The sequence below is a fragment of the Chiloscyllium punctatum genome, chromosome 26 (genome assembly GCF_047496795.1).
Source record: "Chiloscyllium punctatum isolate Juve2018m chromosome 26, sChiPun1.3, whole genome shotgun sequence".
Classification (NCBI taxonomy): domain Eukaryota; kingdom Metazoa; phylum Chordata; class Chondrichthyes; order Orectolobiformes; family Hemiscylliidae; genus Chiloscyllium; species Chiloscyllium punctatum.
Genome location: NC_092764.1, coordinates 5,573,591 through 5,599,691, shown reverse-complemented (window position 1 = coordinate 5,599,691; position 26,101 = coordinate 5,573,591). Strand labels below are relative to the sequence as shown.

The 26,101-nt window shown below is 46.6% G+C and overlaps 1 protein-coding gene and 1 non-coding gene across 3 annotated transcripts; both read left to right on the top strand.

Moving 5' to 3' along the window:
- Positions 1-1,536: 1,536 nt before the first annotated feature.
- pdcd2l (programmed cell death 2-like) lies at positions 1,537-25,393 on the top strand. Of its 2 annotated transcripts, none has more exons than XM_072595812.1 (7): positions 1,537-1,996; positions 9,986-10,149; positions 12,633-12,693; positions 13,341-13,690; positions 15,017-15,130; positions 18,796-18,944; positions 25,217-25,393. In XM_072595812.1, exons 1-7 carry the CDS (start codon positions 1,889-1,891, stop codon positions 25,276-25,278), a joined length of 1,008 nt encoding a protein of 335 aa, XP_072451913.1. In that variant the 5' UTR covers positions 1,537-1,888; the 3' UTR covers positions 25,279-25,393. The 2 variants fall into 2 exon arrangements, with proteins under 2 accessions (XP_072451913.1, XP_072451912.1); XM_072595811.1 differs by having other exon boundaries at positions 1,539-1,996; positions 25,212-25,393.
- trnar-acg (transfer RNA arginine (anticodon ACG)) lies at positions 2,189-2,261 on the top strand. The gene has a single exon. It is a non-coding gene; the product is annotated as a tRNA-Arg (tRNA).
- Positions 25,394-26,101: the final 708 nt, after the last annotated feature.

Here is a 26,101-nt window from a genome sequence, read left to right as displayed (position 1 = left end):
TTCATCAGCCCCTCATTTCTGATGAAGGGCTTATGCCCGAACATCGATTCTCCTCCTCAGATGTTGCCTGAGCTGCTGTGCTTTTCCAGCACCACACTGTCAACTCTGATCTCCAACATCTGCAGTCCTCACTTTCTCCTTCCATCCATCTATCAACCAGATTCATTTCTCCCATCGACCAACCAGGTTGTACCCTCTACCTGTGTTCACCCATCCCTACCTCACCACCCCCATCCCCCTTTAGCTGCAGCTCCCCCCACACCCACCCCCAGTCCTGAAGAAGGGTTACACCCAAAACGTTGACTTCTCCATCTCTGGATGCTGTCTGGCTTGCTGTGTTCTCCCAGCCTCCTGCTTTTCTACCTTCCTATTCATTTACCCATCCAGACGCGTTTTAAATGCTGTAATTGTACCAGCCTCCACCACTTCCTCTGGCAGCTCATTCTATACACGTACCACCCTCTGAGTGAAGGTGAAGACATTTCTCCTCGAAACCCTTCTGAACCACCTGAAAACAACAAATGCTGGAGATCCCAGCGGGTCAGACAGCATCCATGGAGAGAGAGCAAGCTAATGTTTCGAGTTTAGATGACTGTTCATCAGAGCTAACGTGGTGTTCAGGGGGCTGTATTTGTGCCAAAGTTTGCTGGGTGGGGGGTGGCAGTGGTGGGTGTAGAATGCTGGAGGAAAAAAGATGCTGAAAATTCAGATTAAGTGATCTGAATATGAGAATGGCCGAAAAATGGTGTATGTAAAAACAATAACTGCAGATGTTGGAAACCAGATTCTGGATTAGTGGTGCTGGAAGAGCACAGCAGGGATGCTGCCTGAACTGCTGTGCTCTTCCAGCACCACTAATCCAGAAAAATGGTGTGTCTTCTGCCAAATTTGAAAGTACAGGCAGACCCACTGGTTTGGGGGCGGGGGGGTGGGGAAGGAGAGAGGACCTGGTGACAAAGAATAAGGGAAGGAATGGGAGTGGGTTCAGAATCTGAAGGTGTTGAGCTCAGCATTAAGTCCAGAAGGTTGTAAAGTGCCTAGTCTGAAGATGAGAGGTTGTTCCTCCAGTTTGCGCTGGGATTCACTGGAACACCTGCTCCTTTTTTTAAGACTGTGCCCCTGATTTCTGAATAAAAGCCAAAAAATTGTGGATGCTGTCAATCAGAAGTTGCTAGAAAAGCTCAGCAGGTTTGGCAGCATCTGTGCAGAGAAATCACAGAGTTAATGTGTTGGGTTGGGGTTCTAAGCTGAAATGTTAACTCTATTTCTCTCACAAGTGTTGCCAGATCTGCTGAGCTGTTCTAATAACTTCTATTTTTGCCCCTGATTACTGACAGGGGTCCTCCTTGCCTGCACCTATCTGTTGTGGGAAAGACAGTTTACAGTTATAGACAAAGTGACTGAGCTCTCATAGATAGGTGTTTGTGAGGAGTAGATCATATTACTACTGCAATTAGTAACAATACAAGAGGAGTTTCCGTTATTCCACGATGTCAATCACTCCACACAAGGAAGAGGTTTTCTTAGAGTGAGAGAGGGTGAAGTACACCCCGGGGCATCACGTCAGTTTGTTAGAATGGAGTTTGCTCCAGTTCATTAGTTTTGAGTCTCACTCAGTTTGTATGAAATGGTCTTTCTGAAAGTAATTACATTTTTAATGTAACAACACAAAAACGTATTTATTCTATATTACATATTGTTTTACCCAACAGTCATTTTTAAAATGAGAAATTATACAGATAATTATTATAATTATAAGAAGGCTGCACCAAAATAAAGACAGATTTGGCAGCAGGATATAAAAGACCAGCTGAGCTGAGTGGGCGGGATTCGAACTGCCTTCACTCCGCGGCCGGGCCTCGCTCCTCGAGCAGCAGCAACCGCCGGCATGTGTTCCGCAGCTAGACCAGGGCCCGTCTTACTGGGACTTCGGGACGCAGTGATCGGGGCAGGGAGCCGCTGCTCCTGGGAGACCAGCAAAGTGGGCGGGAGACCGGTAAGAGACACCGGCGGGCGGCAGGACCCGGGGGGGGGTCTGGGGATTGGAGGCCACGGTGTATCCATTTCTGCTGTCGCAGTGTTCCGAGGCACGTGACCAGCCCCATTCATAAAAAAGGGGGGCTCAGAGGGCGGGGCTTAACTACATGACGCAACTTCTTAAGGCCTCCCCGCGCCACGTTTGTACAGCGGGCCAGTGGCGCAATGGATAACGCGTCTGACTACGGATCAGAAGATTCCAGGTTCGACTCCTGGCTGGCTCGAACTTTTTAAACAAATAACCTCCACTAGAGGTCTATCTACAACAAGATATCACAAATACTTTTACGGCTGAGGAGGAGTGCTAAGTTTAGAGTTAACCCATACCTTGCATTGATGCATTATGTCCTCTGTTTAAAACTTGTGGCTGATTGTAGTGATTGCACCCACAATCACAGGAGGATCCTTCAGGGGCTAAGCGTCATAGAAATATACAGCACAGAAACAGACCCTTTGGTCCAACTTGTCCATGCCGATCAGATATCCCAACCTAATCTAGTCCCATTTGCCTGCCTTTGGCCCATATCCCTCCAAACTCTTCCTAATCCTATATCCATCCAGATGCCTTTTGAATGCTGTGATTGTACCAGTCTCCACCATTTCCTCTGGCAGCTCATTCCATACACGTACCACCCTCTGTGTGGAAAAAGTTCCCCCTTTTGGTCCCTCTTACATCTTTCCCCTCACCCTAAACCTACGCCCTCTAGTTCTGGACTCCCCCACCCCAGGGAAAAGACACTGTCTATTTATCCTATCCATGCCCCTCAATGTTGAGAGGATGTTTTTTCCCCTTGTGGGAGAGGCTGGGACCAGAGAGCACAGTCTCAGAATTTAAGATGCTAATGTAAAACTGAAATGAAGAGGAATTTCTCCTGTGGGCTGAGCATCTTTGAAGTTCTTTGCCACAGAGAGTTGTGCGGACAGAGTTCATGTGTTTATTTAAGGCTAAGATCAATTCTTGATCAGAGTGGGAAATTAAGGGTTGCGGAGAGAGGGCAGGAAAGTGGATTTGAGGAATGCTGGATCAGCCATGACCCAACTGTATGGTGGAGGAGGCTCGAGGGATCAAATATGCTGGTAATTGAACTGTTACAGTGCAGGTGGAGACTTTTTGGTCTTTCCTATCTGGACCAGCTCTGCCATTGAACAATTCAGTGTGTGCCATCTCCATGTAGGCCTTTTTCAAATAATGATCAAGTTCCCTTTTACATTTCTGGATTCAATCTGCCTGCTGGCGGTGTGGACCAAACCCCCTCCATTGGCTGCATGCAAAAGTTCTTTTCTCATTGCCACTTTTGCCAATTGCTTCAAATCTTTTCTGAAGAAGAGTCGTATTTGATTTGAAACATTAACTCTGTTTCTCTCTCCACTGACACTGCCAGGCCTGCTGCATTTCTCCAGCACTTTGTTTTTATTTCAGATTTCCAACATCTGTGGTATTTTATTTTTACTTCTAAATCTGTGTTCTCTTGTTCTCAATCCTTTCACAAGTAGGTACAGTTTCTCCTCAAATGACTCTCTCCAGACATCCCCACCCCATGATTTAAACACTTTAAACAGATTTCCTCTCTGCCTTCTCTTTTTGAAGGAAAACAGTCTCAAGTTTTCCAAACTAACTTCATAGAATCGGGTAGTACAGAAGAGGCCTTTCGGCCCATTGAGTCTGTGCCACCAAAGATATGCAACTCCCTAAACTAGTTGCACTTTCCAGCAGAAGGTCCATAGCCTTGAATGTTATGACATTTCAAGTGTCCATCTAAGTCCTTTATAAAAGTTTGGGAAAAAGTGAGGGCTGCAGATGCTGGAGATCAGAGCCGAAGAGTGTGTTGGAAAAGCACAGCAGGTCAGGCAGCATCTGAGGAACAGGAGAGTCGACGTTTTGAGGCATTCAGGATGCTGCCTGACCAGCTGTGCTTTTCCAGCATCACATTCTTCAACTCCCTTTATAAAAGTTTGTAAGATTTCCCACCTCAGCCATCCCTCTCAGGCAGCGCATTCCAAATTCCTACCACCCTCTAGACCCCTTTTTTTTAATTGCAAAGATAAAACTTTATTTATAAAAAAATCATCTGTAAGTACATTCAAAAGTTTGAAGTCAGTTCTGTATAGCCTTTGCAGGAAAAAAACCAAACATTGAAATTTTGATATTTTTCAGAAGTTCCCTGCAGTTGCAAAAACAAAGGTATTTTCTACTCATGCAGGAAATGATTTATGTTCATTTTGAGGCACCAGGAGAGTCCAATAACTGAACAAACCTTCATTATACTTCAGTTGGAAGACCTCAGACAGTGGTCTTTCCCCACTGTGTCTCCTGGCAGCTACTCTGAGCTTTAGTGTGTCCATCACATGTAGCCCTGGACCTTGGAGTGTATCTGGGTTAGAATGAAAAGCGCAGCAGGTCAGGCAGCATCCAAGAAGTAGGAAAATAGACGCTTTGGACAAAAGCCCTTCATCAGGAATAGAGGATATCAGTCTGTAATACTGGGTCAGGGTCAACGCCTTGCTCTGTAACACCAACAAGTTTCGGGCAGACCAAAGAGCGTCTTTCACCGAGCTGATGTTCTTCCCGGTGCAGTCGATGTTTGTCTCGGTGCATCCCGGGGAACAGACGGTAGAGCACAGAGTCCCGCATCACGGAGCTGCTCAGGACAAACATCAACACAACCCACTGCATCTTCCCCCCGGCTTCCTTTACAAAGGCACATCTCGCCCCCCCCTCCCCCCCCTCCCCAAGCCACTTTGAGGGCAGCGTGCGATGGTGCAGGGAGTGCAGTGTAGATGAAGGGTCTCCCAGGTAGTGCCTTTCTCACCTCCTGCCAAATGATGTCTTGGTGCTTGTTAGAAAGTTCTGGTGATGAGGCGTCTCTGCCAAATGACTTTGACAGTCTGCTCAGGAAACAACCCATCAGGATCCACCCTCTCCTATTCCCACAGGGTCTCCAGGATGCTGTGTACTGACCACTTCCTGATGGACTGGTGGTCAACGGTGTTCTCCTTTGCAAGCTTTGAGGAACCAGTGATACCCGAATGGTCCAACTATTTGGAGTGTTCTGTGGCACAAAGACCAATCCCATCCTTCGCGACACTGGGGATGGGTAGAACCTCAGGATGCAGTGACATTTGTGTTTGTGTACCAAGGGTCTACACACAGCTTAATGCAGCCGCACACAAAGGGCGCCATCAGGATGAGGGCAGCATTGGGCACACCCTAAACTCAAACCCCCCCACACACTAATCCAGAGTTTATGTACATGGTGTCCACGTGGACACAGTCCATCCTAGACCTCCAAATGAAATGGAAGGTGGCTCAGGGAATGGGCCAGACCTGCACCAGGTACAGCAACACCAACACTACCTCACAGCGGATGACCAGATTTTTACCTGCAATGGAGAGAGAGCAATACACTCAAAAGCCCAGTTTCTGCACCACTTCAGCAATAGGCTCCTCCCAAATTTTTGTACACACCCTGGCCCCTCGAAACTACATTTCCAGCACCTCCAAATAGTCTGTCCTGGAGACTGTAAGGATTGCTGATGCGGGAAGTCAACGAGTGTGGTGCTGGAAAAGCACAGCCGGTCAGGCAGCATCCGAGGAGCAGGAGAGTCAACATTTGGAGCCGAAACCTTTTGTCAGGACCTGCCCTGACAGTGATGGGGGTAAAGGATTGGTCAGCCCATATACTCCAGAGCCCTTTGCTGTTATAAAGAACTAGTCTACCACAATAGGCTGAATCGTCTCCCTGTGTTTGACATGAACTGTTCAGCTTGTTTAAAAACCCTGTCTCTGCACAGCTCTCTGTGAGGACTTACTAACCTACATTCTGGATGGCCTGGGTGGGGTGAGATTCGCTTCTGTTTGGTTTATGGGTTGTATGCTCCATCTCTAACTGGCTCTTAAGGTGACGAGCATTGACTGATACTTCCCACCATCTCCTGATTGGTTCCTCAAGATGTCAGTTATCCATGGGCCCACCTTAGTGTTACTTTGAGGAGAGGGTAGTTTGTAATCTCCTCTTGGCACCTTTGTTTTGGATGGGGCTATGAATGCTCTGGGCTCCCCACAGTTGATAATCCAAGCTCATTGTTCACTGTCAATGGGGGGTGGTACCAGGGGACTGGACAGTGGCGAATGTTGTGCCCCTGTTCAAAAAAGGAATAGGGATAACCCGGGAATTACAGGCCAGTTAGTCTGTCTTCGGTGGTAGGCAAAGTAATGGAAAGGGTACTGAGGGATAGGATTTATCAGTATCTGGAAAGACACTGCTTGATTAGGGACAGCCAGCACGGATTTGTGAAGGGTAGGTCTTGCCTTACAAGTCTTATTGAATTCTTTGAGGAGGTGACCAAGCATGTGGATGAGGGTAGAGCTGTGGATGTAGTGTACATGGATTTTAGTAAGGCATTTGATAAGGTTCCCCATGGTAGGCTTATGTGGAAAGTCAGGAGACATGGGATAGAGGGAAATTTGGCCAGTTTAATAGAAAACTGGCTAACCGGTTGAAGTCAGAGAGTGGTGGTAGATGGTAAATATTCAGCCTGGAGCCCAGTTACAAGTGGAGTTCCACAGGGATCAGTTCTGGGTCCTCTGCTGTTTGTAATTTTTATTAATGACTTGGAAGAGGGATCGAAGGATGGGTCAGTAAATTTGCAGATGATACAAAGATTGGTGGAGTTGTGGATATTGAGGAGGGCTGTTGTCGGCTGCAAATGGACTTAGATATGATGCAGAGCTGGGCTGAGGAGTGGCAGATGGAGTTCAACTCTGTCAAGTGTGAGGTTGTCCATTTTGGAAAGACAAATAAGAATGCGGAATACAGGGTTAACGGTAGGGTTCTTAGTAAGGTGGAGGAGTAGAGGGATCTTGGGGTCTATGTTCATTGATCTTTGAAAGTTGCCACTCAGGTGGATAGAGCTTGTAAGAAGGCCTATGGTGTATTAGCGTTCATTAGCAGAGGGATTGAATTCAAGAGTCATGAAGTGATGTTGCAGCTGTACAGGACTTTGGTTAGGCCACATTTGGAGTACTGTGTGCAGTTCTGGTCACCTCATTTTAGGAAAGATGTGGAAGCTTTGGAGAGGGTGCAGAGGAGATTTACCAGGATGTTGCCTGGAATGGAGAATAGGTCGTACGAGGATAGGTTGAGAGTGCTAGGCCTTTTCTCATTGGAACGGCGAAGGATGAGGGGTGACTTGATAGAGGTTTATAAGGTGATCAGAGGAATAGATAGAGTAGACAGTCAAACTTTTTCCCTGGGTACAACAGAGTGTTACAAGGGGACATAAATTTAAGGTGAAGGGTGTAAGGTACAGGGGAGATGTCAGGGGTGGGTTCTTTACCCAGAGAGTGGTGGGGGCATGGAATGCACTGCCTGTGGGAGTGGCAGAGTCAGAATCGTTGGTGACCTTTAAGCGGCAATTGGATAGGTGCTTAAGCTAGGACAAATGTTCGGCACAACATCGTGGGCCGAAGGGCCTGTTCTGTGCTGTATTGTTCTATGTTCTACTGTTAACTGAAAGTGGTTTTAAACAGAAGATAAAGTGGAAAAGTTGCCTGTAACTTCAACACTGTGAAACTAATCAAGAAGATCACAAAGTACTAATGCAAACAACTTATAAAAGTGAATAATAATTATAGTGTGTGTATAAAGAGAGATCCTTATACATTCAGATAATACCTGATCTTGAGGAATCAATTTCTAAAGGATTACACAGTAGCAAATTAAAAAACACATTGTTACAAAGTTAACTATAAAACAAAGATTATATATAGTCAAATGTCATTATTTCTCACCGAAGACATTATAAATGGAAACCAAGCCAATGAGAGCACGCTAGAACACTACTCCTTCCTGCAGTAACTCCCTCTTAACCTTCCTCTTGTGATCACACTGTTCTGTCACTAATAGGTTTTCAATTATCACGGAGAGTTTAAACTTGGATTATGCAGCCTTAAATTGCAAGTTCTCCCCACCCACCCTGGTTATAATCTCCATTAGGTAAATGATACAAAAGCTTAAACACACGTAAAGCTTCTTCCCCACTGTTATTAGACTTCTGAATGGACCTCCAGAGTTTCAAATCTAATGGTGATCTCTCTGTTCGTAGCTACCTTTCCTGCAGCTGTAACCTTGTATTCCTCACTCTGTTCTGTTACCCTATGATCTTTGTGTTATAATCTTTGCCTGTACTTCACGCAAAACAAAACTTTTCACTGTATCTGACACTAATAAGTCAAATCAAGATGGAAATAACTAAACCCAGGTGTGTCAACATGAACACAACGGTGTGTTACCTTCAGTCTGGGATGAGTAATGGCCAGTAGTATCATTGCTAGACTGTTTATCCAAAAAAAGGTAATGCTCTGAAACAAAAAACAGAAATTGCTGGAGTAACTCAGCAGGTCTGGCAGCAGTTGTGGAGACAGAAAGTTAATGTTTCAAGTCCAGTGACCCTTCAGAACTCCAGAACCAGGTTTGAATCTGTTGAGGGAGATGGTGGAATCTGAATTCCTTAAAAATCTGGGATTGAGAGTCTAACGATGACCATGAATACATTGCTGGTTGTCAGAAAAACCCATGGTTTACAAACGCCTTTCAGGGAAGGAAACTGCCGTCTTTACTTGGTCTGACCTACACGTGACTCCAGACCCACAGCTATGTAGTTGACTCTTAACTGCCCTCTGGGATGGACAATGAATACTAGTCTAGACAGTGACACACTCCTGCTGTGAATTAACAAATTCTATTTAAAATCTGAGTACATTCTTTTGTGAACTGAAGCAGAGCCACCTAGGTTTGAAATTACAAAGATCGATATTGGTTACAGTTAAGCAGAATAACGGCTTGAATGAATCAATCAATGATTGCACTGTGTGATTAGAACTAAACTACATGAATCATGAAACAGCAGCCAGCTCTGACAAAACGATAACATGATTGTGATGAGATCAATCGTTTATCTCATTTATTGGTTAACTGCAGAACATTAATGGTTACACCTTAAAATAAGTTTTGTTGGTTGTAAAATGTTTTGGGCCACCCTGAAGATGTGAAAGATGTTATAAAAGTGCAAATTTTTAAAAAAATATGTAGATAAGTAATACACTTGTATTCATTGATCAGATCACAGTCAGGTCTGGCCTATAACCATTAGATTGACTCTTCACTACCAATCTGTGTATCAGAAACAACAACCTGCATTTATGAAGCACCTTTTAACAGTAAAATATTCCAAAACATTTCACAGGAATGTTATCAGAAATTGTTTGGATGGCTTGATGGTTAGCACTACCTCACAGCGGCAGGGACCCAGGTTTGATTCCACCCTTGGGTGACTGTGCAAACTCCACACACACATTCTCTGTCTCTGTGGGTTTCCTCCTGCAGTCCAAAGGCGTGTAGGTTAGGTGGATTGGCCATGGGGAAATTGAGAGTTTTGGGTTGAAGGAATTAAAAGATAAATCACTCTCTGATTCTAAGGAAGCTGTTTGATCCATGAAGTCTACTCTAGATCCCTCAACCCATTTGGTCCCACTCCCCCACTCAATCCCTGGGGCCCTACAAGTTTCTTCCCTTTCAGTACCCATCATTCACCGTGATCCCAAGTTGTGTGTCACCTGTAAGTTTGGACACTAGGAGGTGCTCACCTCCATCTATCAGATTACTGTGTCTCCCTTGATCTGATCTGAAAAGCAAGCCGTCACTGCTCTCCATTCCATTGTACTCCAAATCCTTGCTACCCCTGCTCTTTTTTAATGGGATCCACTGGATCGACAACTGTAGTTTCTCACGGGGACATGTTTATCTCACAACGGGGCCATGCTAATGAGGAACCAGCCACAGTGGAACTGAATCGAGGGGCTGAGTGACCTCCTCTGGTCAGGTGTTTAATTCTTACAGTGATATCATCTCTTTGTCTCTCTCCCTCCCCCCACCTTTCTCTCTCTCAGGACTGTGTCCCTGGCATTACCATGCAGTATCCTCACTGTCCACGTTGCAGTGATCCCCTTATTCACATTGTCCAGGTGTATTGTCCCCTGGAGGGCTCGGCCTACCACCGGACCATCAATGTGTTGGCTTGTCTCCGACCGGAGTGCTGTGGGCGATCAGACAGGTACGCTCCCCTCTGCTGTGGGCACTGGAGAAATTGACCATTCGGAAATGTTGCATTCACTTGTTGTAAAACAAATGTATTAACTTTTGCAGGCCATTCCACCCAACTAGTCCATGCTGGTGTTAATGCTTGATCACTTCCCAACTACTCCATCCCAGTCTGTCATCATCTTATTCCTTTCTCCTGTTAACCTATCAGGACCATTTCCCCTCCCCCACCACCACGCCTGCCCAAGCACTCCCTGACAACCTGATTGGCTGGAGTTGAGCGAATCAGAGGGATTTGTTCCAGAGCTTGAAACAGCAAGATACAGATAGATCTTTAAAAACCATTAATGAGACATGGGGGTTGCTGGCTGGGCCCAGCATTTATTACCCATCCCTAGTTGCCCCTTGAGAAGGCGGGGGTGAGCTGCCTTCTTGAACCGCTGCAGTCCATGTGCTGTGGGTTGACCCACAATGGCCCTGAGGGAGGGAATTCCAGGATTCTGACCCAGAGACACTGAAGGAACGGTGATATATTTCAAGTCAGGATGGTGAGTGGCTTGGAGGGGAACTTGCAGGGGGTGGTGTTCCCATGTATCTGCTGCCCTTGTCCTTCTACATGGGAGTGTTTGTGGGTTTGGAAGGTGCTGACAGAGGATTTTTGGTGAGTTTCTGCAGTGCATCTTGTAGGTAGAAGCTGCAGTGTGTACTGAGCATCAGTGGTGGAGGGAGTGGGTGCTTGTGGATGTAGTGCCAACCAACCTGGCTGTTTTGTCCTGGATAGTTGGACCCACCCAGGCAAGTGGGGGGAATTCCATCACACTCTTGACTTGTGCCTTGTAGATGGTGGACGGGTTTTGGGGAGTCAGGAGGGGAGTTACTTGCTGCATTATACCTAATCTCTGACCTGGTCTTGTAGCCACTGTGTTATGTGGTGAGTAAATCTTTAATGTCTTATTGCTGTTCATTTCAGGCCAGAGGAATAAACCAGGAAAATCCAGGAAGGCGATCCAGCCACAGTGGGGATGTTGCTGAGAACCATTCTCAGGGATAAAATAAACTGTTGTTTGTAAAAGGGTCAGTTAATCCAGGAGGGTCCAGATGGATCTGTTAGAGAGAAATTGTGTCTGACTTACTTGATTTTAATTCTTTGAAGTTATAGAGAGTTTGGGCAGTAGCTACTATCCAGAAGGAAATCAACAAAATGCCAAACAGAGGTGCACTGGATTTCGGGGGGTGGGGAGGGGACGGGGGGGCAGGGAGGGGATGGATTTTGAGGTGTCTGTGACGGGAGGAGAGCCCCGTGTTTAATGGTCGGGCTACACTGATTGTACTGCACTGTCCCACTCTGTCTGTCTTTGGCCATTAATTCTCTGAGGGTTTGTTCATTTTCTCTGATTTTTAAAATTTTACTCCATTCCAACCCCCACTGTTTCATGTAGTAATTTTCTGAATCACTGAATTGTTACAGTGCAGCAGGAGACCATTTGGCCCATCATGCCCGTACCAGCTCTTCAATCAAGCATAGTTACCCCGTGCCAACCTCCAGCCTTTGCCACAGAGCCCTGCTCGCCATTTTAACCCAAATAACCATCCAATATGTCAGCTGAACCTGCCTGCCCCACGTTTCCAGGCTGTGCATCCATACCCTCACTCCTCACTGGGTCAGATCGGATCTTCTCACATCACCCCATGTTCCATCTTCAATCATGTTCTACAACTTGTTACTGAGGCTTCGGGATCCATCTGGAATCCTGTTAATCTGAGTCAGGCTCCAGTCTCAGGGTAAACAGGGGGATGTGAGGAGGGTTTGGTGACAGGCTGAGTGAGGGAGGAGTTGAACATTGGGGAAGGGTTTAGTGACAGTGAGGGGTGGTGGTGAACGTTAGGGAGGGGTTTGGTGACAGTGAGGGGGGGGTGAATGTGAGGGAAGGGTCTAGTGACATTGGGGGGGCTGAATGTTAGGGAAGGGTCTAGTGACAGTGAGGGGGGGGTGAATGTTGGGGAAGGGTTTGGTGACAGTGAGGGGGGGTGAATGTTGGGGAAGGGTTTGGTGACCGTGAGGGGGGGGGTGAATGTTGGGGAAGGGTTTGGTGACCGTGAGGGGGGGGGGGGGGGGGGGGGGGGTGAATGTTGGGGAAGGGTTTGGTGACAGTGAGGGGGGGGTGAATGTTGGGGAAGGGTTTGGTGACAGTGAGGGGGGGGTGAATGTTGGGGAAGGGTTTGGTGACAGTGAGGGGGGGGTGAATGTTGGGGAAGGGTTTGGTGACAGTGGGGGGGGTGAATTTTAGGGAGGGGTTTAGTGACAGTGAGGGGGATGGGGGTGAATGTTAGGGAGGGGTTTGGTGACCAATTGAGTGATGGGGGGGTTGACAGACTGAGTAAATGAGGGGGTGTGAGTATTGGGGAGGGGTTTGGTGACAGACCGATTGAGTGAAGTGATGGGGGTGCGGGTGAACATCCTGGACGATGCTAATGGTCTCACCGTTTGTTCTCCAGCTGGAAGGTGCTGCGCTCTGAATGCCTAGAGACCCCTCTCAATCAGGAACCTACAGCAAAGGTGAGAGTCTCGCTCGCTCCCCACGTCGTTCGGTCCCAGTGTCCCTTTGTCACTCCTGTCCAGATGGTTAGCTCTGGCTCAATGAGGAGCACTCTCACGCTGTCTCAAACTTGTTTCCAAATCCAGGGCTGACTCTGGCAGTGCAGCGGTGAGGGAGGGAGTGAGGGTGGGTCAGCGGGGAGGGAGGAAGAGAGTGTCAGCGGTGAGGGAGCATGGTGTTGTTTGAGGGTTGGTGCTTTGGGAGCACCGTGTATCTCCATCACAGTGGAGGCAGGAAGGGTGTGGATTGCCTGGAGCCTGGGGACTGATGTCAGATGGTGGGGACTGGAGGATTAGAGAGGCTGAAGGATACCGAGAAGGAAAGATAAACGTTTGAAGCTGTTTCAGTTTCAGTAACATCAATTTAATAGTATTTATTCAGTATTTTACCATTTCTGTAATTTATTCTGTAATCCAAGATGGTGCCAGAGCACGGTGTTGTCACTTGTCTTCAGCTCCAATGAAGATGTTCAATTGCAATCTAACCCCATTGTGCCCCACAGGCTGGGGGAAGGGGCTACTGTGTTCTGATGCAGGATGGTTTTGGATTATGTGACGGTCGATATCAACAAGGTTCTCATTACAATCTATTGTTGTTGTTTCTGTAGAAGATGGTCCCTGTTCCTGTGACTGTGAAGGATTGGTGTCCCGAGGCTGATGACTGGGGAATGGAGGAGTCCTGGGGGTCCAGCACTGAGGGAGTAGTGCAGACCCCAGCCCCCGACTCCGAACGAGAGGTGATAGAGCAGACATCCCGACTGGAGGCCCTCCTGCTGGAGGGAGCAGAGGGCCAGGGGCTGGTCTCTCAAAGCACAGTGCCAGAATTCCAGCCATTCTATATCAGCGTGATAGAGGAGGAAGATTCCCATTCCCAAAGCAACTTCAAGCATGAGCAGGAGCTACTAGCAGAGTACCAGAGGAGGGAGGGTGTGTGTGTGGAGCAGCTGCCTCTCTCCAGGTGAGAGACTCTCTCTTTGGAGGGACCAGAACCAGGGGCCAGTGACAAACCTGGAACATCTGATCCTCACTGCCCGCCCTCCACCCACTGCTGGCAATAGCCGAGGTGCACGGGAAAGGGGGAAGGAACACTCATCATGGGATGGTTACAGTGCAGAAGGAGGCCATTTGGCCCACTGTTCCTGTATTGTCTCTCTCTGAACATTTTGATTTGGTGCCAAACTCCTGTCTTTCCCAGAACATTGCACATTGTTTCTCATTAGTTCCCCATGCAGTGCACTGGAACATGTCCCTACCCAGACATCCAGAACCTAACTACTCACAGAGTGAACTTCATTCTTTCACAAAACACGGTGCCTTCTGGTTCTCACCGAGAAAACAATCTCAAACGATTTACTCCTTTTGACATCCACCAATACTGTTTCTCCGTTTTTGGATAAAACTATATCAGTTATCCAAAAATTTCCAATCACTATCCTGTAATCTGGGTTCAATACAGGTCATCCATCCATAATTATTGCTCCTTTTGTACTCTGCCCAGCTCACTCTGTTTTGAAAACCTCTCTCAAATCACCCTCTCAAAAGAGAACAATCCCAACGTCTTCAACCTGTCCTCATCGCTGACGGCTCTCATCCCCAGAACCATTCCTGTAAACTCTTTCCACACTCTCTCCAATGTGTTCACATCCTTCCCAAACTGTGCTCCCCGGAACTGTACACAGTGCTTCGAGCTCAATTTGAGTAATGTCCTGTACAGATTCAGCATCGCCTGCTCCCTCTTGTGCTCTATGGCCCTGTTAATGAAGCCTGGAAAACTATATGCAGAATGTAGAAAGTAATGGAAGAATCGAGTGGGAGAAGACTACTTGACTATTTCCTGTTCCTGTCCAACAGGCTGGAGAAGGGGCTGAATGGCCTCCTCCTGTTGATATCTCAGCTGAGGACATGTTTGGGATCTTGTTGATGTTCCTCACATGGTCCTGGAGAGTTGCCCAGTCACGTGCCATGCCCAGCTGGCTGTGGGACAGAGGGCTACAACAAGAACAGAAGTTCTGGCAGCATCTGTGGAGAGAAATCAGTTAGCGTTTTGGGTCGAGTGATCCTTCATTTTCAGGACTTCTGAGGTAGGGTCATCGGATCTTAACTTTGATTTCTGTCCAAAGATGCTGCCAGACCTGTTGAGCTTTTCTAGCAACTTCTGTTTTTGTTTCTGACTTACAGCATCCGCAGTTGTTTTGGTTTTTGTGGTCCAGAGGATGATGGAATGACCCCCTGAGGATTGTGAACTGTGGAAAACGTGTGTAACATTGTTGTTCCTCCCCCTCAGCTGTGATGGTGAAGGAGCTCCAGAAACATATGAGAAGAGTCAAGTTCAACACGGAGACAGAACGTTCAACAAATTCATGAAACGCATTTCCAGCTGCCCTCAACAGATTTTAAGGTGAGGTGTCCCAGGGAACCCCAACTGGACTTTTTTTTTAAACCACATCAGACAATCCCCTGGAGCCCTGGGCTTTTCTGGTGGGGCTAGAGGATGGGAGATCTTTCAACCAATAAACACTTAAATACCCCAACCATTAATTTTTGATGAGATTTGTTTTATGGTTACATCCCGGAAATCTGGGCTGCAGAGGGTTAGAGTTGTTGAGCACATAGGAATCTGGTGCATGGGAATATCCTCGAAACAAACAGAGGAATTGGGAAGTGCAAAGCTAAAGGCCTAGTGCACCACCAGTGGTGGGTGGGTGTCACTACAATGTGACCTGTTTACATTCATCACTTCCATTCTGAACATGACACATATGATAGACACAAACAATGGGAACCTGAAGTGAGACTTCAGACACTAAAGTTCACAATACGCTCTCTAATACATGATACACTGACCACAACACACAAGAACTGAAGAACTTTAACACACTCTCCTATTGCACATGACTGAGACAGTATGTTCTCCACAACAGTATTTGTGTTCTAACACTCTGACACAACCCAAATTTAGAAAGAAAGGGGCTGCATTTACATAGTGCCCTTACTGATCACAGGGCATTCCAAAGCATGTTGCAGCCAATGAGAGAGTTTGTGAAGTGGAGCTTGGGGGGGTGGGAGTGAACTGACCATTTCCAAGTTCCTCTCCTTCACTCTTTGACACGAGGTTAGAATGTGCTGAGGGTGTTGCTATTCCTATCATGTAGGTGTCAGACTGTTTTTAGTTTAGAAATGCATCAGCCAGGATTCTGTAGTTAACTAACGCTAACTAGTTTACTACAAACCAAATTTAGTTAAGCATCATGGCAGAGTTTATTGACAAAGGGTTTCAACTGTACAAATATAAATATTGTTTGTACTCCAAGATCCAGAAGCAGCATGAGGCAAACATGGGAAACAGGTTGACCCTGTCTAAACACTAGAGAGCACATCAAGTAGCAAGTGTAATCAAAACCGTGCCTCCCGCCACCTCTAAATGCCCGTGATATGGTGGGTCATCAAACTTCGTCAGAAGAGATTTCAATTTTCTCTCTCAAAATTATGAAGACCTAGCTTTAGACGGCCCTCAGAAGCCCTGTGTCACAGACTCTCTGAGCAATTCCTCAGCTTCTGGTAGTTTGTTCCCCTTTATTGGCACTGCTGCCTCACAGCACCAGAGACCCGGGTTCAATTCCCGCCTCAGGCGACTGACTGTGTGGAGTTTGCACATTCTCCCCGTGTCTGCGTGGGTTTCCTCCGGGTGCTCCGGTTTCCTCCCACAGTCCAAAGATGTGCAGGTCAGGTGAATTGGCCATGCTAAATTGCCCGTAGTGTTAGGTAAGGGGTAGATATAGATGTAGGGGTATGGGTGGGTTACGCTTTGGCGGGGCGGTGTGGACTTGTTGGGCCGAAGGGCCTGTTTCCACACTGTAAGTAATCTAAATTTATTCCTCAACTAATGCTACAGAGACAGATTATCCAATCATTTACACACTTTGTGGGATCTTACAGTGCATAAATTGTCAGCCATGATTCACACAGTTAAGGGGAGGCTATAGCCTCGTGGTATCATCGCTAGATGATTAATCCAGAAACTCTGCTAACGTTCTGGGCTCCACGCTTCAAATGGCAGAGGTTGGGATTTGAATTAAGTCTAAAGAAAAAATCAGGAATTAAGGGTCTAATGATGACCATGAAACTTTTGTCAATTGTCAGGAATACCCATCTGGGTCACTAATGTCCTTTAGGGAAGGAAAGTGCCATCCTTACCTGGTCTGGCCTACGTGTGACTCCAGACCCACAGCGATGTGGTTGACTCTTAACTGCCCTCTGGACAATTAGGGATGGGCAATAAATGCTGCCTAGCTAGAGAGGCCCACATCCCATGAATAAATAAATCAGAAAGTTCCAGAGTCCCGACTATAACGAAATTTACTTGTCCTTTATACCCATTTGTACTGTATAAAGCAGCCATCTGTGACTACTGTAACATCCCTGAACCACAGCTTTCAATGCAGAGTTAAACTCCTGCTTGTTGAGCAGTAAGAGTGGGGTTTATTCCATGGGTTTCAGTCAGAACCTCAGAACAGGCCAACGGTGACAGGAGCACACCAGTTAGTCAGAGCCAACAGGGGGCTGACTCAAAGCTTCATGCAATGTCAGTGCTGTTAGCAAACTCCAACCCAGTTAGGGGTCAGGGTATCTGAGCCATGAAGTCAGGGCAGCTGAGAGTGTGGTTGACGGAAACACACTGTCAGGATTGACTTGCTGAAGCTGAGCAAAGCCGTGCCTTGGAGAAACTGGAGCCTGTGCCAGCTTGGTGAGGCTAGCTGTCTGCAGACAAGTTAGAATCGTGCCTGAACGAGCTGAGAGTCCAGGAAATGGGAAATAGCTGTGGGTCTGAAGTCACATGTGGGCCAGGCCAGGTAAGGATGGAGTTTCCTTTCCTAAAGGATATTAGTGACCCAGATGGGATTTTTCCAAACAATTGACAATAGTTTCATGGTCATTAGACTCTTAATTCCTGATTTTTATTTCTTTAGATTTAATTCAAATTCCACCCTGTGCCATTTGACCCTGGTCCCCAGAACATGAGCTGAGTTTCTGGATTAATAGTCTCGCGATGATACCACTAGGCTATTGCCTTCCCATAACTATATGAATCATGGCTGACAATTTGTGAACAGTCAGATCCCAAAAAGTGTGAAAGTCATTGGGTAATCTGTCTTTAATGTTAGTTGAGGAATAAATATTGACGAGGTCGCAGTCAGGAATTCCCCATCTCTGCTTCATAATAGCGGCTGTATGGGGTTTACACGGCAGGTAGGAAGGGCCAAGCTTTAACCTCTCCCTGTATTTGTTAACTTGGAGAGTGAAACAGTCCTCCAAAACTACCCCAGAGAGTCAGCCAAGAGCTTTGTCCTTCAAACTCCAACCTACTGAGTGTAAGCCAGGGATATTGGCCTCTCAGCTAGAGCTGCTGCTGATTGATTAACTACACAAAGGTCCTGCTCAGAGAATGAGTAGCAGAGTCTGAGCTGAGGACATCGCCATTTGTCTCTTAGTGGAAGGAGATGCTTTTCCTCACTATTCCAACACTCCCTGCACTGAGCTCTCATCATCAGCCCAATCCAAACGTTGCTACCCCTCTCCTGACTCTCAAATTGATGTTCTCACCCCCCACCCCCTTGGACCCTGGTCCTGCAATACATCCATGTTAAAATTCTCCTTTTTTCAAATCCTTCCAGTGCCTCAGCCCACCCTACTCCCCTTCTTCCAGGGGATCTCTGCACTCCTCCAGCATTCCCCCTTCCCATTGCTCTGCCATTAGCGGCTGGGCCTTTATGTTCTGGAAGTCCCTCCCCAAACTCCACCTCAAACTCTTGCTTTAAGGTGTTCCTTCAAACCTACCCCTCAGAGGAGCTTAGTTCACCTTCGCTGATTCCTACTCACATGGCTCAGGGACAAATTTGGTTTGATCTATACTTCTGTGAAGCACCTTGGGGAGATTCAATTATGGTCGGTGCTATATAAATGCCAGTTGCTGTGGGTCTGAATTACTGCCATGGTATTCTATTGGTTTGTCAGTGCATGGTGATCTAACACTTTTGTTTGATTCGTGTTGAAATTATCCCTCAGGTATTGCTGGAATGGGAGCCCATTACTGCTGTCCCCACTGGGAATGGAGTCAGCAGCCTCTATGTGTGAGCTCTGTACCAGTCCCAGGGTGTTTGAGTTCCAGCTGATGCCTGCTCTGGTTAACATGCTGAAAGGTTCAGGCAGCCAAGGTAGGTGCTAGGACCTGGGGGATTGGTGCCTGAACACGATGGTTACTGAGGGTGAACCTTGATTGACTTGTTCTGTTTTATAATGTACTTGAAGACATTAAAAAAAGGTCTTACATTTGGATAGCCCTTTCCCATCTCTATTCTGCCCTTATAATGAGTGGATTGGTTATTGGGCAGCACGGTGCTGCCTCACAGCGCCAGAGACCCAGGTTCAATTCCCACCTCGGGTGACTGTCTGTGTGGAGTTTGCACGTTCTCCCCGTGTCTGCGTGGGTTTCCTCCGGGTGCTCCGGTTTCCTCCCACAGTCACAAAAATGTGCAGGTCAGGTGAATTGGCCATGCTAAATTACCTGTAGTGTTAGGTGAAGAGGTAAATGTAGGAGAATGGGTCTGGGTGGGTTGCTCTTCAGAGGGTTGGTGTGGACTTGTTGGCTGAAGGGCCTGTTTCCACACTGTAAGTAATAGACAATAGACAATAGGTGCAGGAGTAGGCCATTCTGCCCTTCGAGCCTGTACCACTATTCAATATGATCATGGCTGATCATCCTTAATCAGTATCCTGTTCCTGCCTTATCTCCATAACCCTTGATTCCACTATCCTTGAGAGCTCTATCCAACTTTTTCTTAAATGAATCCACAGACTGGGCCTCCACTGCCCTCTGGGGCAGAGCATTCCACACAGCCACCACTCTCTGGGTGAAGAAGTTTCTCCTCATCTCTGTCCTAAATGGTCTACCCCGTATTTTTAAGCTGTGTCCTCTGGTTCGGCACTCACCCATCAGCGGAAACATGTTTCCTGCCTCCAGAGTGTCCAATCCTCTAATAATCTTATATGTCTCAATCAGGATCATAATCTAATGCATTGTTGTAATATCAGAAACAGTAGTGAGATCATTGGGTCATAAGATGCATTAGTAGGCCATTCAGCCCCTCGAATCTGCTCTGCAAGTCCATAATGTAATAGCTCACCTGAGTTGTTCCCTTAACTCCACTTCTGTGCCTGTCTCTCACCTCGGGCTGACGGTGAGTTTCAGGGGTATCACACTTGTACAAGTCAAGCTTTTGAAAGTGAATAGAGGATGACAGGAGAAGGTCACTCTGTGCTCTATCTTGTGATAGCTCCCTGTAATAGCTACTCTGCCCACTCTGAGATCCAGTGTAAACTCTCCAGTCAGAGACACTGGGCACAAAACACCTTCAGGGTCCTAACATGATTTTCTGCTGCTGTTTTTTGGGTGAGATTTAAACCAAAGAGGTATCTGCCCCAGGATCAATGTAAAAGTTCCTGTCAATACTGAAAGGCATAGAACATAGAACATAGAAGAATACAGCGCAGTACAGGCCCTTCAGCCCTCGATGTTGCCCCGATCCAAGCCCACCTAACCTACACTAGCCCACTATCCTCCATATGCCTATCCAATGCCCGTTTAAATGCCCATAAAGAGGGAGAGTCCACCACTGCTACTGGCAGGGCATTCCATGAACTCACGACTCACTGAGTAAAGAACCTATCCCTAACATCAGTCCTATACCTACCACCCCTTAATTTAAAGCTATGCCCCCTCGTAATCGCTGACTCCATACGTGGAAAAAGGTTCTCACGGTCAACCCTATCTAAACCCCTAATCATCTTGTACACCTCTATCAAGTCACCCCTAAACCTTCTTTTCTCCAATGAAAACAGTCCCAAGTGCCTCAGCCTTTCCTCATACGATTTTCCTACCATACCAGGCAACATCCTGGTAAACCTCCTCTGCACCCGTTCCAGTGCCTCCACATCCTTCCTATAGTATGGCGACCAAAACTGCACACAATATTCCAGATGCGGCCGCACCAGAGTCTTATACAACTGCAACATGACCTCAGGACTCCGGAACTCAATTCCTCTACCAATAAAGCCCAGTACGCCATATGCCTTCTTCACCGCACTATTTACCTGGGTGGAAACTTTCAGAGATCTGTGTACATGGACACCAAGATCCCTCTGCTCATCCACACTACCAAGTATCCGACCATTAGCCCAGTACCCCATCTTCTTGTTACTCTTACCAAAGTGAATCACTTCACACTTACCTACATTGAACTCATTTGCCACCTTTCTGCCCAGCTCTGCAGCTTGTCTATATCCCTCTGTATATAGAAACTGCCACATCCTTCCTCACTGTCAACAACTCCACCGACTTTCGTATCATCCGCAAACTTTCTCACCCAACCTTCTAGCCCCTCCTCCAGGTCATTTATAAAAATGACAAACAGCAATGGTCCCAAAACAGATCCTTGCGGAACACCGCTAGTAACTGCACTCCAAGATGAACCTTTACCATCAACTACTACCCTCTGTCTTCTTCCAGCCAGCCAATTCCTAATTCAAACCTCCAATTCACCCTCAATGCCATACCTCCGTATTTTTTGCAGTAGCCTACCATGGGGAACCTTATCAAATGCTTTACTAAAATCCATATACACCACATCTACTGCTTTACCCTTGTCCACCTCCTTAGTCACCTTCTCAAAGAATTCAATAAGGTTTGTGAGGCACGACCTGCCCTTCACAAAACCATGCTGACTATCCTTGGTCACATTATTCCTATCCAGATGTTCATAAATCCTATCCCTTACAATTCTCTCCAAGACTTTGCCCACAACAGAAGTGAGACTCACCGGCCTATAGTTACTAGGGTTATCCCTACTCCCCTTCTTGAACAAGGGAACCACATTTGCTATCCTCCAGTCTTCTGGCACTATTCCTGTAGACAACGAGGACATAAAAATCAAGGCCAATGGCTCTGCAATCTCCTCCCTTACTTCCCAGAGAATCCTCGGATAAATGCCATCAGGCCCAGGGGACTTATCTATTTTCACCCTTTCCAGAATTTCCAACACCTCTTCCCTACATACCTCAAAGCCATCCATTCTAATTAATTGTGACTCAATATTGACATCGGCAACAATGTCCTGTTCCTGAGTGAATACTGACGAAAAGTATTCATTCAGTGTCTCCCCAATCTCTTCAGCCTCCACACGCAACTTCCCACTACTATCCTTGACTGGACCTATTCCTACCCTAGTCATTCTTTTATTCCTGACATACCTATAGAAAGCCTTTGGGTTTTCCCTAATCCTACCAACTAAGGACCTTTCATGTCCCCTCCTTGCTGCTCTTAGCTCTCTCTTCAGATCCTTCCTGGCTACCTTATAACTCTCAATTGCCCCAACTGAACCTTCACGCCTCATCTTTACATAGGCCGCCCTCTTCCCTTTAATAAGGGATTCCAAATCCTTATTAAACCACGGCTCCCTCACACGACCCTTTCCTCCCTGCCTGACAGGTACATACTTATCAAGGACACTCAATAGTTGCTCCTTGAACAAGCTTCACATATCAATTGCGCCCTTGCCTTGAAGCCTACTTTTCCAAGCCACGCATCCTAAGTCATGCCTCACCGCATCATAATTTCCCTGTCCCCAGCTATAACTGTTGCCCTGCAGTGCACACTTATCCCTCTCCATCACTAGAGTAAAAGTCACCGAATTGTGGTCACTGTCCCCAAAGTGCTCAACTACCTCCAATTCTAACACCTGGCCTGGTCAGTGCTGAAGGAATACATCTCCTCCTTCCTTTTCCCTCCCCCTCCCCCCCCCCCCCCCCACCCCCCCCCAACCCCCAACCCCCAACCCATCCCAGCTCCTGGACAATATCCTTCAACCAACATCACTATAAGCAGCTGATCTGTTCATTGCATTGTTGTTTGTGGGAGCTTGCTGTGCATAATTTGGTTGCTGAGTTTCTGACATCAGTGACAACATTTCCAAACCACACCATTGTCTGTCAAGTCATTCGGATGGAGGCTATGCTAGAGAAGTGTAGTCCTTCACTCTGTGTCACAGGTTTAGAGGAGAGGTTTCTGAATTGTGACTGAAATGATTTTTCCTTCATCAATGAAGCTTGAAATCTTGCGGCTTCCCCCCTTTACTGTTTGATATTTAAGAAAATTAAATGTTTCAGAGGTTGCATGAGGGATGTGGTTGTCTACAATCTGTGATAGAGGCACATGATACTGAGAGAGGTTGTAGTGATATTAAATTACAGAAAATGTTAAAATGTAGGAGTAGCAGTAGGCCATTCAGCCCATCAAATGTGCTCTGCCATTCAATGTGATCATTGGCGATCTGATTATCCTCCACCCCATTTTCGTGCCTTTACCTCTTAACCCTTGATTCCTTTACTGATTATGAACCTGTGCATTCACCGCTGAATGTACTGAATGACCCAGTCTCGACAGCCCACTATGATAAACAATTCCTCAGGTTCACTCCCTTCAGTAGAAGTTCCTCCTCATCTTGGACTTAGTTGGCTGATCCCTGTCATGACAGTTCTATTCTGGCCGATTCCCCCCACCTGCCCCATATTCTACACACCCTGACCCAGTGTTCACCCAAACCCCAGCAGTTCCTAATATCGAGTTCTGTTTAACATGAACTGACCACTACCAGCTGCCAATTTTCCCAAAATGAAAATGCTCCTCCTTGCTTTTAAATCCCTCCCTGAACACCTCCCCCCCCCACCCCCTCTAATTATCCTCCAAACTGCAACTCAGATCCTCCCTCCTGATCTCAGATCAGTCCCTCCACTGATCAGCTGTACCTTCGGCTCTGGAAGTCCCTCCCTAAAACTCACCATCAGTTTTTAAAATTCTGATTTACACTTGTGCTCATGACATGTCACTGTGTTGTAGGTGCTATACACCTAACTGTATATTGGTGAAGTTGTTACAGCAAGAGTTGCACTTCCACCAATAGCCACTTGGTGACTCTTCAAACAGACTCAGTTCAGGGGAGGTTCAGTCATTTGAGAATTGATTGATAATTTTGAGAAATTGTTCTCAGAAATCACTGAGAAATGGGGCTATTCCAACCCTACTCTCCTTGTGCTTCATCTCCTCTTTTCCTCCCTTATGTGCCCCCACCCTTTACCTCAATCAGAGTTTAGCTGGTTCCCATCTTCCATTCCTGAAAACTACACTTGGTCATCACTCCCAGGTATGCAAGAAAAGGGAAGTTCTCTACTGAACCCAAAGGGACACAGACATTGTATCCACCCTGTACAAACTGCTCAGGTTCATCTCCACCTTCTTTGGATCTGCGTTTACACTCACTGTCCAGTCAATTGGACTTAGAGCATCACACTGGTACAAGTCAAGCTTTTGAAAGTGAATAGAGAATGACAGTAGAAGGCCACTCTGTGCTCTACCCTGTGATAGCTCCCTGCAATGGCTACTCTTGTCCACTCTGAGATCCAGTGCACACTCTCCAATCAGACACACTGGACACAAAACACATCCGGGTCCTAAGACGATTTTCTGCTTCTATTTTTTGGGTGAGATTTAAACCAAAGAGCTGCCTGCCCCAGGATCAATGTAAAAGATCCTGTTGATCCCGAAAGGCAAAATTTTGAAGGAATGTGTCCTGCCCACCCCAGGTCCTGGACAACATCCAGAACCTGTGCTCTACCCTGTGATAGCTCCCTGTGATGGTCACGTTGTCCATCGTCTTACCAGACCATAAGCTCCTCTCATCTGAGAGTAGACAGCTGCTGGAGGTTTAACCTGAGGGTCACAACGCCTCAGGCAAGGAGAGAGTCATAGGGTCATAGAGATGGGGTTGAGAGGGAGACTCCTTCAGGGTAACGTCAGCTAGTGCAGGAATTGAACCCACTCTGTTCACATCACTCTGCATTGACCGCCCAGACAACTGACTGCCCCAGTCCCTGGTGATTATAATTTTTCTGAATTCCTCCCTCCTGTTTCTGAATTTTTGGCAGCTTCTGGGATGTTATTTGTATCCTGTATAGTGAAGACTATTGGAAGATATCTGTTCAATTTACCTGCTATTTCCTCTCTTCATATTATTAATTCTCCAGACTCCTTTCGATCAGGTCAATGTTCACTTTGGTTACACTTTTTAAATAACTATTGAAACTCTTGCCATCTGTTCTATTTTTCTAACTAATTTTCTTTCATACTCTATTGTTTCCCTCCCTATTAATCTTTGGATTAAAACAGCACAAAATGAACAATTTTCTGACCTGTTATGCATCTTTGCAGTTCCATCCTCCCTCTTCAGCTCACTCCACCTCTTGCTCCAATCATATCCACCCCTCTCCCAGGATGGGCTGAATGGCCTCCTGCTGGCCTGTAATGAAGGACTTTGAGCCTGTCAGGAATATTTATTTTCATTAAAAATACAAAAAAATGATTCTTTTTGCAGAGCAGAGTGTGGAGTTTGGGACGGTGTTAATCTACACGTGTCAGAGGAGTTGCTGGAGTCGCACTAACCAGACACCAGTAGAGGAAAGTGCTTTTGTGCAGGCAGATCCGGACCAGCACTTCTTCAATAGATATTAATCATTAGTGATTTCGTTTGAAATAAAAGCAGTGTTTGATCTGAAACCTGGAGTCCTGCTGTTGGTATGAAGTTGTGCTAGGAGCTTGGCTGCAATTCCACATTTGGGCACCAGGTGGATCTGTAGCCTCCACCATGAGAAAGACTTGCATTTCCTTAGCACCTTGTACAACTTTTTGCAAGGTTTGTGAAGGTTTGTAGCTCAGGTTGAGGTTTAGGGTGTAGGTTTGCTCGCTGAGCTGTAGGTTTGATATCCAGACGTTTCATTACCTGGCCAGGTAACATCATCAGTGGTGACCTCCAAGTGAAGCGAAGCTGTTGTCTCCTGCTTTCTATTTATATCTTTCTCTTGGATGGGGTTCCTGGGGTTCGTGGTGATGTCATTTCCTGTTCGTTTTCTGAGGGGGAACTACAAACCTGCGTATACAGAAAACCGACAAACACTGACCAAATACTTAACTACACCAGCAACCACCATTACACTCACAAACAAAGCTGTATCAGAACACTATTCCAATGAGCCACCACACACTGCAGCACAGACAAACTTCGGAAAACAGAGGAGAACCACCTATACAACGTATTCAAGGAGAACGGATACTCAAAAAATACAGTGCGCAGATTCCTCAAGAACAAACCACGACAAGCAGACCAAACACAGCCAGAAACCCTAACCACCTTACCATACATTAAAGAAGTTTCAGAAATGACAGCCAGACTACTAAGACCCCTCTGAATCCTAGTGGCACACAAAC